The sequence below is a fragment of the Scyliorhinus torazame genome, chromosome 8, assembly GCF_047496885.1.
Source record: "Scyliorhinus torazame isolate Kashiwa2021f chromosome 8, sScyTor2.1, whole genome shotgun sequence".
NCBI classification, from domain to species: Eukaryota; Metazoa; Chordata; class Chondrichthyes; order Carcharhiniformes; family Scyliorhinidae; genus Scyliorhinus; species Scyliorhinus torazame.
In genome coordinates this window covers 267,297,530-267,312,806 of record NC_092714.1, presented here as the reverse complement: position 1 = coordinate 267,312,806, position 15,277 = coordinate 267,297,530, and the positions used below count along the sequence as shown (strand labels likewise).

The 15,277-nt window shown below is 47.8% G+C and overlaps 1 protein-coding gene across 1 annotated transcript in view; it reads right to left on the bottom strand.

Annotated features, from left to right (window-relative positions):
- Window positions 1-624: 624 nt before the first annotated feature.
- Window positions 625-15,277, bottom strand: part of uqcc1 (ubiquinol-cytochrome c reductase complex assembly factor 1) — a 96,085-nt gene continuing 81,432 nt past the window's right edge. The window contains exon 8 of the mRNA XM_072515561.1: window positions 625-2,390. Coding sequence (XP_072371662.1) covers window positions 2,256-2,390 — 135 coding nt within the window. The 3' untranslated portion in view covers window positions 625-2,255. The remainder of the gene's footprint in view (window positions 2,391-15,277) is intronic.

The following is a 15,277-nucleotide window of genomic DNA, read 5'->3' as shown; positions in this document are numbered from 1 at the left end:
TTCAGCGGCCAACTGCGCACAGCAAGTTCTCACAAACAGCATTGTGGTCACGAGCAGAAATCCTTTTTAGCAATGTTGATTTGAGGGACAAATATTGGCTAGGTCACAGAGGAGAATTGTCTTTTCTTGACAAGAGTGCCATGGGATTTTCTGTGCTACCTGATAAGGGAGGGGGGCCTTGGTTAAACACCTCATCAGAAAGACAGCACCCTGACAGCGCGGCACTCCCTCAGTACTGCACCAATATTGTCAGCCTTGATTCAGTGCTCAGGTCCCTGGAGTGGGGCTTCTGAGTTTCCACACTCTACTGAGCCAAAGCTGATACCAAATGTTGGCAGCAACAGGTTAACCTGCACACAAAGTGATCACTTCACTTTAAAATGTACACCTGCTTCCGAATTTGAGCTCCAGAAATTTCCGAGGCAAATCTGGCTACTGAATTTTCAACACAAATTGGACACCTCCATTCTCAAAAGCAGCCGTGTGGAGTGAATTGTGGAGACAGAGAGAGAGGAGGGCGCAGGTACACACGGGCAGTTTTACAACTTCAATTAGCACAGGGTACGGTCCAAACTGCAAACAAATTGAAAATGGGAATGGAAAACTTACATTTAAAACAGCAAGCATGTTGAAAACCGCAACAGGAATCACTTTAATTTGAAGAATGCGACAGGTGTCAAAACATATCTTTTTAAACATACAGGATTCCCAGTCAGGAAAGAAACATTCCACAGCTAACTCAGTACAGATCAGGGGTAGAACCTGCATGGCCTTCTCCTCAGTTCGTGGCAATGTCTCATACGGGTCATCAGTCAACCCTGTTCTATTGGTTCACAGAGATTCACCCCTTCTGCACTATGAAGTTAAAAGTGGATAAAGTATCGTACAACCCAATGAAACAGCAAGAAAGAAATAGCAAGTGTGAAATCAAGGACCAACAGTCAACAGACTGCAATTAAAATGCAGTAAAGCATGCAAGGGGTTTGGACAAACCCCAAGTACAAGGCCTGAAAGACTTGTAATCTGAGGTACTCGAGTACGTCTTGGTAGTTGGTCCCAAAATATGTATTTAATTCAACTTCAGGCTCTTTTGCTTCATGTCACAGGCCTCCCACTTGCTAAGAGAATTTGTGTTTCTGTGGGACCTTTCATGACCTCAAGGGGATCAGGGGTTATGGGGAGAAGACAGGAGAATGGGGATGAGAAAATATCAGCCATGATTGAATGGCGGAGCAGATTCGATGGGCCGAGTGGCCTAATTCTGCTCCAATGTCTTATAATATCCCAAAGTGCTTTTCAGCCATTGAAGTACTTTAGGAACGTTGTTGAATGACTGCTGCTTGCAATGGCAGATTAGAAAGGGAAGATCCCCGTGGCCATTGTACAACAGACTGACATACATCGATCGCGTGACTGGGGAGGGGGACCAACATGAGAAATAAAACATTACTGATATGTCTGTTGAGTAAAAAGACTACTGTGTTCTTGCTGAAACAATGGATTTCTCTCACACATGTCCCTTTTGACTTTCTTCCTGGGATTTAAGGTTGCACACATGTACACAGAAATAATACAAATTACAGGACCTCCCACGGGTGTGTTGTATTAATACTCTTTGTTCTATTCGCATTGGAAGTCAATTGTCCCACTTCAGATTGTTCTTTTTGTTGCTCAGATTTCACAATACATTTGAACCTCGGGCCCATTCACAAAGTCCCACTGAGGCCAGGCCACCTGATTAGGTTATCAATTCTATGGAAAAAGATTAACAGACTTCATTTCAATTCATCCGCCAATGACTATCCGCAGTCATCGGCAAATGCTCGAGGTATCTTTCCTCTGAAGCCTGACTGCTACGATACCCAGAGCTTGTGCAGTTTTGTTGGTCAAATGTGCCCATAATGCTGCAAACACCACACAAAGCCTTTATGGAAGGTCCCGTCAGTAAACCTGACAACACCATCGAAGACCCATCGACCCTCAGGCAGGGAACTATTTTGGCTTCGACCTATAGGTAAGTTTACCTGAAATTGGAAAATGCTGAAAATGGAGACTATTTCCGCCGAGGCAAATCAAGATTATATTGCTAACAGAAAGTGAGAGGGGGTATGAAGAAACAAACAAAAACTACAAAATGGGATCCATTAAGGTCTTGAGATGTCCTGCTCAAGCGTACGATTGTCATCAAACTCTTCTGCGCCCCTGGCCTGTGCACATCTGGGAATTTTGGCTCTGTCTTCACATCTGGTCTTTGCTCAGAGCCCCTCATCATTGTAAGCCGGGGAGATGGGCTTCACAATACTCTGTGGGTTGTCCTCCAGCAGTGGTCGCCAATTCACCTCCCCAGTCAGCAGCAAGTCCTCTCCACTCAGCGAGTCCAGGTACTGGATCTGAATGGAAAAACAGACAAGAGCTTCAATCAAAGCAGAAGCCACTGCTCAAACCCCATACCCACTTTTACTGGGAGAAGAACGGATGAAGCAGTATGAAGTCACCAGAACCGAGAAGGTATATCCATCAGGAAAGATCAAAGAGGCTGGGATTCTCCGCTCTCGAGAAGGCCGACCTGGCAGAGGTCTTTTAAGGTTATGAATGGGTTTGATAAGGGTGGATGTTGAGAAGATTTTGCACTTGTGGGGGAGAACAAAACTAAGGGTCATAAATACAATAAATAGAATAAGAAATACACAGGCCAACAAATGTGGGATTTTCTACAAGAAGTATTTGAGGCAAATAGCACAGGTGCATTTAAACCTCTCACAAATATAACTTGCGACAAGTGTTTAAAACTATGACGAGATACATAATTAGTAAGAAGTCTTACAACACCAGGTTAAAGTCCAACAGGTTTGTTTCGATGTCACTAGCTTTCGGAGCGCTGCTCCTTCCTCAGGTGAATGAAGAGGTCTGTTCCAGAAACATATATATAGACAGAATCAAAGATGCCAGACAATGCTTGGAATGCGAGCATTAGCAGGTGATTAAATCTTTACAGATCCATACAGATTGGAGCAGCGCTCCGAAAGCTAGTGACATCGAAACAAACCTGTTGGACTTTAACCTGGTGTTGTAAGACTTCTTACTGTGCTCACCCCAGTCCAACGCCGGCATCTCCACATCATACATAATTAGAGTATGCATTTTTTAGACCAGAAGCTAATGTGGATCAGTGCACAGAGGAGTGATGAGTGAATAAGGATTTGGTACAAGCACTGCAGAGTTTTGTATGGCATTGAGTTTATAGAGGGTAGAATGTAGAGGCCACCCTGGAGTACTTTGGAATAGCCAAGTCTCAAGGTAACAATGGCATATAGGAGGGTTACACCAGCTGATAAACTGAAACAGGGGCAGAGTCACATAAAGATAAAACTCATCACAATACTCAAATGTACAAACAGCACCTTGTTCCAGCAATGTACAATGCTCTTGGACTGACTGAAACTTACTTCACGACAGTATACCACTGCTCCTCTCATGGAGACAGTATAAAGTGAACTCTTTGCAATAAAACTGTCTTATTGATGTCTGAAAATAGACTGATGTGAATTAAATCTGAACCCTTTGCTGCATTAAAGTGCCCATGCCTCAATGCAATGGAGCATGGTCCACTGTTGATGAAAGGTATGATTATTGAGCAATCCAAATAGTTATTCCTGGCACTCAACAGTGAGCGATAATTGACAGACTCTTTATATTGTGCATAATGTAGGAAATCAAATGGACTTGATCTTGGCAGCCTTGCCAAATTCATATTTATCAACCCAGTGACAATAGAATGCATCAAATTCAGGAATTAAAGGTGAAAAATAGCAATGCTTGCGTTGAAAATGTTCGAGAATCCAGATGACAGTGATGGAAAATGCTCATTCCAAGGCAGCTCCAAACTGGATGGAGGCACGTCGGTAACCACATCATTGGCTAAAACTGGAGCACCAGTTGGTTCAACATTCTTCAGTGTAGGGGGCTACTGGATTGGATTATTGTCACGTGTACCGAGGTAGAGTGAAAAGTATTGTTCTGCGAGCAGCTCCAACAGATCATTTAGTACATAAAAATAAAATAAAATAAGAAAATATACAATAGGGCAGCACAAGACAAGGTACACAATGTAAATATATAGACACCGGCAGCGGGTGAAGCATACAGGGTGTAGTGTTAATAAGGTCAGTCCATAAGACGGTCGTTTAGGAGTCTGATGACAGTGGGGAAGAAGCTGTTTTTGAGTCTGTTCGTGCGTGTTCTCAGACTTCTGTATCTCCTGCCCGATGGAAGAAGTTGGAAGAGTGAGTAAGCCAGGAGGGAGGGGTCTTTGATTATGCTGCCCGCTTTCCCCAGGCAGCGGGAGGTGTAGATGGAGTCAATGGATGGGAGGCAGGTTTGTGTGATGGACTGGGCTGTGGTCATGACTTTGCACTGTAGATTCTATGACTCTCTGAAGTTTCAGTCGGACATAACACTGCAGCTGAACATGTGGAAAATCAAGGAAGGAATCGACAGCAATCTGCCAGGAGTAAATGTCTGAGTGATTTGAAATGGAATATCCCACTTGATTCTGACTTCACATTAACCAACGTTACACAGCTGTCAGGTGCAAATCAGTTGTGGGGAGTGAAGGGGACTCTCGCATCTTTCTCAGACACTCCAGAAGCTTTAGGAAAACGGGAAGCTACATTGTCAGTGGTGGTGTTGTTTTTGGGTGAGATGTTAAACCAAGACACAGACAGACAGGGGCAGAGACAGAGGCAGAGAGGGGCAGAGACAGAGGCAGAGGGGCAGAGACAGAGGCAGAGGGGCAGAGACAGAGGCAGAGGGGCAGAGACAGAGGCAGAGGGGCAGAGACAGAGGCAGAGGGGCAGAGACGGGCAGAGACGGGCAGAGGACGGGCGGGGGGCGGAGACGGGCGGGGGGCGGAGACGGGCGGGGGGCGGAGACGGGCAGGGGGCGGAGACGGGCAGGGGGCGGAGACGGGCAGGGGGCGGAGACGGGCAGGGGGGCGGAGACGGGCAGGGGGGCGGAGACGGGCAGGGGGGCGGAGACGGGCAGGGGGCGGAGACGGGCAGGGGGCGGAGACGGGCAGGGGGCGGAGACGGGCAGGGGGCGGAGACGGGCAGGGGGCGGAGACGGGCAGGGGGGCGGAGACGGGCAGGGGGGCGGAGACGGGCAGGGGGGCGGAGACGGGCAGGGGGGCGGAGACGGGCAGGGGGGCGGAGACAGGCAGGGGGGCGGAGACAGGCAGGGGGGCGGGCAGGCAGGGGGGCGGGCAGGCAGGGGGGCGGGCAGGCAGGGGGGCGGGCAGGCAGGGGGGCGGGCAGGCAGGGGGGCGGGCAGGCAGGGGGGCGGGCAGGCAGGGGGGCGGGCAGGCAGGGGGGCGGGCAGGCAGGGGGGCGGGCAGGCAGGGGGGCGGGCAGGCAGGGGGGCGGGCAGGCAGGGGGGCGGGCAGGCAGGGGGCGGGCAGGCAGGGGGCGGGCAGGCAGAGGGGCGGGCAGGCAGAGGGGCGGGCAGGCAGAGGGGCGGGCAGGCAGAGGGGCGGGCAGGCAGAGGGGCGGGCAGGCAGAGGGGCGGGCAGGCAGAGGGGCGGGCAGGCAGAGGGGCGGGCAGGCAGAGGGGCGGGCAGGCAGAGGGGCGGGCAGGCAGAGGGGCGGGCAGGCAGAGGGGCGGGCAGGCAGAGGGGCGGGCAGGCAGAGGGGCGGGCAGGCAGAGGGGCGGGCAGGCAGAGGGGCGGGCAGGCAGAGGGGCGGGCAGGCAGAGGGGCGGGCAGGCAGAGGGGCGGGCAGGCAGAGGGGCGGGCAGGCAGAGGGGCGGGCAGGCAGAGGGGCGGGCAGGCAGAGGGGCGGGCAGGCAGAGGGGCGGGCAGGCAGAGAGGCGCACAGACAGAGAGGCGCACAGACAGAGAGGCGCACAGACAGAGAGGCGCACAGACAGAGAGGCGCACAGACAGAGAGGCGCACACACAGAGAGGCGCACACACAGAGAGGCGCACACACAGAGAGGCGCACACACAGAGAGGCGCACACACAGAGAGGCGCACACACAGAGAGGCGCACACACAGAGAGGCGCACACACAGAGAGGCGCACACACAGAGAGGCGCACACACAGAGAGGCGCACACACAGAGAGGCGCACACACAGAGAGGCGCACACACAGAGAGGCGCACACACAGAGAGGCGCACACACAGAGAGGCGCACACACAGAGAGGCGCACACACAGAGAGGCGCACACACAGAGAGGCGCACACACAGAGAGGCGCACACACAGAGAGGCGCACACACAGAGAGGCGCACACACAGAGAGGCGCACACACAGAGAGGCGCACACACAGAGAGGCGCACACACAGAGAGGCGCACAGACAGAGAGGCGCACAGACAGAGAGGCGCACACACAGAGAGGCGCACACACAGAGAGGCGCACAGACAGAGAGGCGCACAGGCAGAGAGGCGCACAGGCAGAGAGGCGCACAGGCAGAGAGGCGCACAGGCAGAGAGGCGCACAGGCAGAGAGGCGCACAGGCAGAGAGGCGCACAGGCAGAGAGGCGCACAGGCAGAGAGGCGCACAGGCAGAGAGGCGCACAGGCAGAGAGGCGCACAGGCAGAGAGGCGCACAGGCAGAGAGGCGCACAGGCAGAGAGGCGCACAGGCAGAGAGGCGCACAGGCAGAGAGGCGCACAGGCAGAGAGGCGCACAGACAGAGAGGCGCACAGACAGAGAGGCGCACAGACAGAGAGGCGCACAGACAGAGAGGCGCACAGACAGAGAGGCGCACAGACAGAGAGGCGCACAGACAGAGAGGCGCACAGACAGAGAGGCGCACAGACAGAGAGGCGCACAGACAGAGAGGCGCACAGACAGAGAGGCGCACAGACAGAGAGGCGCACAGACAGAGAGGCGCACAGACACAGATACAGACACACAGACAGACAAATCTAAAGCAGTGCCTCAGGATAAAAGGCCAATCACTTAGGGCTGAGCTGTGGAGAAAGCTTTTCACTCAAAGGGCTGTGAATCCCTGGAATGCCCGACCCCAGAGGGTTGTGGATGCTCCATTGTTGAATAGATTTAAGGCTGCTATCGACAGATATTTGATATCTCTGGGAATCAGGGAGAATCAGGCAGGAAAATGGAGTTGAAGGCCAAGATCAACAATGATCTTATGGAATTGTGAAGCAGGCTCGATAGGCCACATGGTTGATTTCTGCTCCTTTTACTTGTGTTATCGAACCTCAGGTGTTGCTGTTTCAGAGAAGAGGGGAGTTGTCCTCAGTTTCCTCACCAATATTTATTCCTCAACCATGATCACAGGTTACCTGGTCATTTATTTCACTGTTTGCGGGAGCTTGCTCTCATGCTTCATACATTAGAACAGTGACCGACTAAAATTGTAAAGCCTATTTGGACATCCGAGGATTGTAAAAGGTGCAGGATCTCAGGATCGCTCAGTTAAATGTACGCTGTGGAAACTTCATAAATCATACGACCGAAGTTAAGCTTACTGGCCTATAAGTACCCGCTTTCTGCCGACCTTTTTTAAACAGTGGTGTCAGGTTTGCTACTTTCCAATCCTCTGGAACCACCCCAGAGTCTAGTAAATTTTGATAAATTATCACTAGTGCGTTTACAATTTCCCTAGCCATCTCTTTTAACACTCTGGGATGCATCCCATCAGGGCCAGGAGACTTGTCTACCTTTAGCCCCATTAGCTTGCCCAATACTGCCTCCTTAGTGCTTACAATCATCTCAAGGTCCTCACCTATCATATCTTTATTTCCATCAGTCACTGGCATGTTATGTGTCCTCCACTGTGAAGACTGACCCAAAAAACCTGTTCAGCTCCTCAGCCATTTCCCCGTCTCCTATTATTAAATCTCCCTTCTCATCTTCCAAAGGACCAATATTTACCTTAGCCACTCTTTTTTGTCTTATATATTTGTAGAAGCTTTTCCTATCTGCTTTTATGTTCTGAGCCAGTTTACTTTCATAGTCTACCTTACTCTTCTTTATGGCTTTTTTAGTAGCTTTCTGTTGTCCCCTAAAGACTTCCCAGTCCTCTAGTCTCCCACTAATTTTTGCCACTTTGTATGTTTTTTCCTTCAATTTGATACTCTCCCTCACCTCCTTAGATATCCACGGTCGATTTTCCCCCTTTCTACCGTCTTTCTTTTTTGTCGGTATGAACCTTTTCTGAACACTGTGAAAGATCGCTCGGAAGGTTCTCCACTGTTCCTCAACTGCTTCACCATGAAGTCTTTGCTCCCAGTCTACCTTAGCTAGTTCTTCTCTCATCCCATTGTAATCACCTTTGTTTAAGCACAAAACACTAGTGTTTGATTTTACCTTGTCATCCTCCAACTGTATTTAAAATTCCACCATATTGTGGTCGCTCCTTCCAAGAGGATCCCGAACTATGAGATCATTAATCAATCCTGCCTCATTACACAGGACCAGATCTAGGACCGCTTGTTCCCTTGTAGGTTCCATTACATACTGTTCCAGGAAATTATCCCAGGCACATTCTATAAACTCCTCCTCAAGGCTGCCTTTACCAACCTGGTTAAACCAATCGATATGCAGATTAAAATCTCCCATAATAACTGCTGTACCATTTCTACATGCATCCGTTATTTCTTTGCTTATTGCCTGCCCTACCATCCTGTTACTATTTGGTGGCCTATAGACTACTCCAACAGTGACCTTTTCGCCTTACTATTCCTGATTTCCACCCAAATTGATTCAACCTTGTCCTCCATAGCAATATCATCCCTTACTATTGCCCGGATGCCATCCTTAAACAACAAAGCTACACCACCGCCCTTACCATCCATTCTATCCTTTCATATAGTCTGATACCCTTGGATATTTAACTCCCAGTCGTGACCAGCTTTTAACCATGTTTCAGTAATTGCCACTAAATCATAGTCATTCACGATGATTTGCGCCATCAACTCATTTACCTTATTTCGTATACTACGAGCATTCAGGTAAAGTACACTTATGCTGTTTTTTATGTCTTTGTTATGAATCCTAACACCTTGATCAGTAACTTTTCGCAATTTATTTTTCCTCTTACCCTTTCTCCTAATTTTCCTCGTCTTTGAACCCATATCTCTACATAATAACCTGTCACGTAACCTGCTGCCTTGATCTCCATTAACCATTATACTGTCCATAGCTTTACACTTCCCTTCCCCCATCTTACTAGTTTAAAGTCCTTGTGACCAACCTATTTATCCTATTCGCTAGAACACTGGTCCCAGAATGGTTCAGGTGAAGACCGTCCCAACGGTACAGGTCCCTCCTGCCCCAGTACTGATGCCAATGCCCCATGAAATGGAATCCCTCTTTCCCGCACCACTCCTTTAGCCACGTGTTAACTTCCCTAATTTTCTCAATCCTATGCCAATTGGCACGTGGCTCGGGTAGTAATCCAGAGATTATAACCCTGGAGGACCTGTTCTTTAATTTAGTCCCTAGTGTTTGATAATCCCCAAACAGGTCCCCTTTCCTAGTCTTACCTATGTTGTTAGTCCCAACGTGGACCACAACAACTGGATCCTTCCCCTCCCTCTCCAAAATCCTTTCAAGCCGATCAGAGATGTCCCTCACCCAGGCACCGGGCAGGCAACATACCATGCGGGACTCTCGATCTGGCTTACAAAGGATGCCATCAATCCCCCTAATTATAGAATCCCCTACAACTACCACTTGTCTTTTTGCTCCCCCCTCTTGAATGGCTTCCTGTACCACGGTGCAGTGGTCAGTCAATGCATCCTCCCTACAGCCTTCTTCCTCATTCACACAGGGAGCAAGTACCTCATACCTGTTGGACAAGGTCAAGGGCTGAGGCTCCTCAACTCAGGATCCCCCTACCTGCCTCCCTTGCAGTCACACCACTCTGTCCCTGACCACTGTCCGAATTAACAGTACTTATTCTACCGTGTGTGACTGCCTCCTGAAAAAAAGCATCCAGGTAATCTTCCCCCTCCCTGATGTGCCGCAGTGTGTGCAGCTCGGTCTCCAGCTCATCAATTCTGAGCCGAAGTTCCTCGAGCAGCCAACACTTGCTGCAGATGTGGTCACTGGCGGTCTCAATGGGATTCACCAGTTCCATCATCATACAGCAACAGCACATCACCTGTCCAGCCATATTCAACCAGTTAATTAATTTAAATAATTAAAAAACATTTAAAAAAAATATATAACCTCAAGGATAAACCCGAACACCAACAAAAACACAGCCCTCTCTCGCCACTACACTACACTTACCCACATTTATGCAATTAGATAATTGGTGATTAGACTCATTTGTAAAGCATTTTCTAATTGGGGACATTGCCACAGCGTTTAATGGAAGGTTAATGATCAGTTATATCATGTTAGTATAATCAAAATATGTGATGACAGGTTTATCACAATCCTTTGCTTTGTGCAGTAAAGATATAGCAGATTGAATTATTCCAATTGGTCAATTATTAGAATACCGTTATATTGAATTAATGCCAGTACAAGTTCACAGAGGAATAGCACAACATCAGGATGATATTGTGGATGTAGAAAGGATACAGACACTGTATGGGTGCTATGATTTAACAAATACTTGATAGAATTTAAGAGGATAACAGTGAGCATAAACTGAAAATAGAATGGAGAGGGAGACTTGCATTTATCAAATGGCTCTCACAGCCTCAAGATGTCCCAAAGAACAAAGAAAAATTACAGCACAGGAACAGGCCCTTCAGCCCTCCAAGCCTGCGCCGATTCAGATCCTCTATCTAAAACTGTTGCCCATTTTCTAAGGATCTGTATCCCTCTGCTCCCTGCCCATTCATGTATCTGTCTAGATACCTCTTAAATGACGCTATCGTGCCCGCCTCTACCACCTCTGCCGGCAATGCGTTCCAGGAACCCACCACCCTCTGCGTAAAGAACTTTCCATGCATATCTCCCTTAAACTTTTCCCCTCTCACCTTGAACTCGTAACCCCTAGTAATTGAGTCCCCCACTCTGGGAAAAAGTTTCTTGCTATCCATCCTGTCTATACCTCTCATGATCTTGTAGACCTCAATGAGGTCCCCCCTCAACCTTCGTCTTTCTAATGAAAATAATCCTAATCTACTCAACCTTTCTTCATAGCTAGCGCCCACCATACCAGGCAACATCCTGGTGAACCTCCTCTGCACCTTCTCCAAAGCATCCACATCCTTTTGGTAATGTGGCGACCAGAACTGTACGCAGTATTCTAAATGTGGCCGAACCAAAGTCTTATACAACTGTAACATGACCTGCCAACTCTTGTACTCAATACCCCTTCCGATGAAGGAAAGCATGCCATATGCCTCCCTGACCACTGTATCGACCTGCGCAGCCACCTTCAGGGTACAATGGACCTGAACACCCAGATCTCTCTGTACATCAATTTTCCCCAGGGCTTTTTCATTTACCGTATAGTTCGCTCTTGAATTGGATCTTCCAAAATGCATCACCTCGCATTTGCTCGGATTGAACTCCATCTGCCATTTCTCCGCCCAACTCTCCAATCTATCTATATTCTGCTGTATTCTCTGACAGTCCCCTTCACTATCTGCTACTCCACCAATCTTAGTGTCATCTGCAAACTTGCTAATCAGACCACCTGCACCTTCCTCCAGATCATTTGTGTATATCACAAACAACAGTGGTCCCAGCACGGATCCCTGTGGAACACCACTGGTCACAGTTCTCCATTTTGAGAAACTCCCTTCCACTACTACTCTCCGTCTCCTGTTGCCCAGCCAGTTCTTTATCCATCTAGCTAGTACACCCTGGACCCCATGGACTTTCTCCATCAGCCTACCATGGGGAACCTTATCAAATGCCTTACTGAAGTCCATGTATATGACATCTACAGCCCTTCCCTCATTAATCAGCTTTGTCATTTCCTCAAAGAATTCTATTAAGTTGGTAAGACATGAACTTCGCTGCACAAAACCATGTTGCCTATCACTGATAAGCCCATTTTCTTCCAAATGGGAATAGATCCTATCCCTCAGCATCTTCTCCAGCAGCTTCCATACCACTGACGTCAGGCTCACCGGTCTATAATTACCTGGATTTTCCCTGCTACCCTTCTTAAACAAGGGGACAACATTAGCAATTCTCCAGTCCTCCGGTACCTTACCCGTGTTCAAGGATGCTGCAAAGAGATCTGTTAAGGCCACAGCTATTTCATCTCTCACTTCCCTCAGTCACCTGGGATAGATCCCATCCGGACCTGGGGACTTGTCCATCTTAATGCCTTTTAGAATACCCAACACATCCTCCCTCCTTATGCCGACTTGACCTAGAGTAATCATACATCTATCCCTAACCTCAACATCCGTCATGTCCCTCTCCTTGGTGAATACCGATGCAAAGTACTCGTTAAGAATCTCACCCATTTTCTGACTCCACGCATAACTTTCCTCCTTTGTCCTTGAGCGGGCCAACACTTTCTCTAGTTACCCTCTTGCTCCTTATATATGAATAAAAGGCTTTGGGATTTTCCTTAACCCTGTTTGCTAAAGATATTTCATGATCTCTTTTAGCCCTCTTGATTCCTCGTTTCAGATTGGTCCTACATTCCCGATATTCTTCAGAAGCTTCGTCTGTCTTCAGTCGCCTAGACCTTATGTATGCTTCCTTTTTCCTCTTAGCTAGTCTCACAATTTCACCTGTCATCCATGGTTCCCTAATCTTTCCATTTCTATCCCTCATTTTCACAGGGACATGTCTGTCCTGCACTCTAATCAACCTCTCTTTAAAAGCCTCCCACTTATCAAATGTGGTCTCAAAGTGCTTCATGAAGTACTTCTGAAGTGCCGTCACTGCTGTAATGTAGGAAACACAGCAGCCAACTGGCACACAGTAACCTCCCACAAACAGCAATCTCACACTGACTAGTGTATGATCCCTGTTGCGGATTCCCTTATTTTCCATTGCTTTTATTTTGTCGTTATAATTTTTGATCCATGGATGTTTAATGGACATATGCCTTAAGTCGAGCAGAGGAACTGAAAAAGTTACAAAGTAGTACACCGTGCCGACTTCCGAACAGCAGAACCCAAGACCTTTTGGCACCCGAGCGATTGAAGGGAGTTGGTTCGATTGGTTAGCTGGCGGCCAACGAATTGGCCAAAAGAGTATTCTGCCCGGTAACAGGCATTGATTGGGTCCTACCCAAGTGAGATGGTTTTCAGAGAACCAAGGAAAGGACAGTCGGGTCCTGGATGCTCAGAGAAGCTGTGCGAATCTCTCTCTCTCTTTCTCCAGAGAATGTACAGAAAACCTAGATGAATCTACAGTTTTTTGAGGGTGGGGGTATGTTAAAGAGGGGGGTTAGAAATTAGATAATACTTAACCAGCTGTATTTGCTGCCTATTTAATTATAGTAAGAAGTTTTACAACACCAGGTTAAAGTCCAACAGGTTTGTTTCAAATCACTAGCTTTCGGAGCACTGCTCCTGCCTCGGGTGAATCACCAGGTGGATTCACCCTGAGGAAGGAGCAGCGCTCCGAAAGCTAGTGATTTTAAACAAACCTGTTGGACTTTAACCTGGTGTTGTAAGACTTTTTACTGTGCTCACCCCAGTCCAACGCCGGCATCGCCACATCAAATTTAATTATAGTTACACTGGCTAATAAAATTGTTTAAATTGACAAATTTGGTGACTGTGTTTATTGGGCAGCCAAGGGCCAAAGACTCTGGGTTTATTTCTGAGAACTATTTGTCAATTTCAATTGTGTTGTGACTCCGGTCAAGTGGGTCTGGGATTGACCGTGCATTAGCCCAGGGGCTGTAACACCAGATGATGTGTTTCCTTTGTGTGATGTTGATTGAGAGGTAAATATTGGCTAGGACACTGTTCCACTTCAAAAGAGAGCCAATGGAGCTCTCTCATCCATCAGCGGGGCAGAGGGCACCTCAGTTTAATATTTCATCTGAAAGACGGCACCACCAACAGTGCAGCTTTAGTACTGCACTGGAATGCCAGCCTAGATTTTGATGTTCAGGTTCCCGGAGTAGGACTTAAACCCACAATCCTCTGACTCAGGAGGTGAAAAAGCTAACACAATGCCACTAACAGAAATATCCTGTGTTTCTGTTCTCTCCAGTGCATTTATGTTGGGCTCTGTGGGGCAGCTCATGTCGGGCTTCAACCCTTACAAGTGAAGTACCCCAGTGAGTGAGCATTGTGTCAAGGTCTTAGCTCTTGCTCGTTTGCTGACTGGGCTATCCTAAGCCACAGATCAGCATAATCGCAATTTAAAGCTTACAGTTGCGTTGGCCTGTTCTCCGCTGAATCAACAGCAACAAATCATTGGTTAGGGCAATTAGAATAGCGTGTCCAGATAGGCACAACTTACTTTAGGATATGAACACCATGTCAGGAGAGCAGAAGAGAATAACTTAGATAATACCAGGGAGGAAATGCTTTAGTTGTAATAAGGGAAATTGTGGCTCTTTTTGTTTAGGGGTATGGCAGTACAGTGGTTATGTTGTTGGGCTCGCAAACCAGAGACCTAGCCGCATGATCTAGAGGTACGAGTTCAAATCCCACCATTGTAGTTACAAAATTAAATGAATCCAGCATAAAAAAAACTAGCATCAGCAATGGTAACCATGAAACTATTGGATTAAAAAACAAACATCTGTTTGACTAATGTTCTTCAGTTATGTTCATAAAGGTAGTTCACCACCATCTTCCCAAGGGCAACTCGCGATGGGCAATGAATGATGACCTTCCCAGCATTGCCCATATTCCATCAATGAACTTAAAAATTAGAGTAAAGAAGGTTGAGAGGAGATCGGATAAAGAAATTAAGGGGTTTTGATAAAAAATAAACCAAGAGCCATTTTCATTGGCCGTGAAATGGTAACTAGAGGGCATCAATTTAAGATTACCCCTAAAAGAATATTAGAAGAGGTCGAGAACTTGGCTTTCATATACAGCAGGCTGTTAAGACCTGAAGCAGAATCGATAATGGCTATTGAAAAAAAAGAAAACAAAAGATTTTACGAGTTTGGGGCAAGGACAGGGAAGTGGGGCTATGCAGATAACTCTTTCAGGAAGTTTGCACAGGAGCAATATGTCGAATGAACTCCTCCCATGAAGCAGGAGGAGTAAACCCCACAGCGTCTCAAGCCTGCTCCACCATTCAATACAATCACTCGCTCATCTTCTGCCTCAATTGCCTTTCTTGCCTGCTCCCCATATCCTACACCAAAAATCTCGCTGAATACAAAATTAATTTAGACTACCCAAT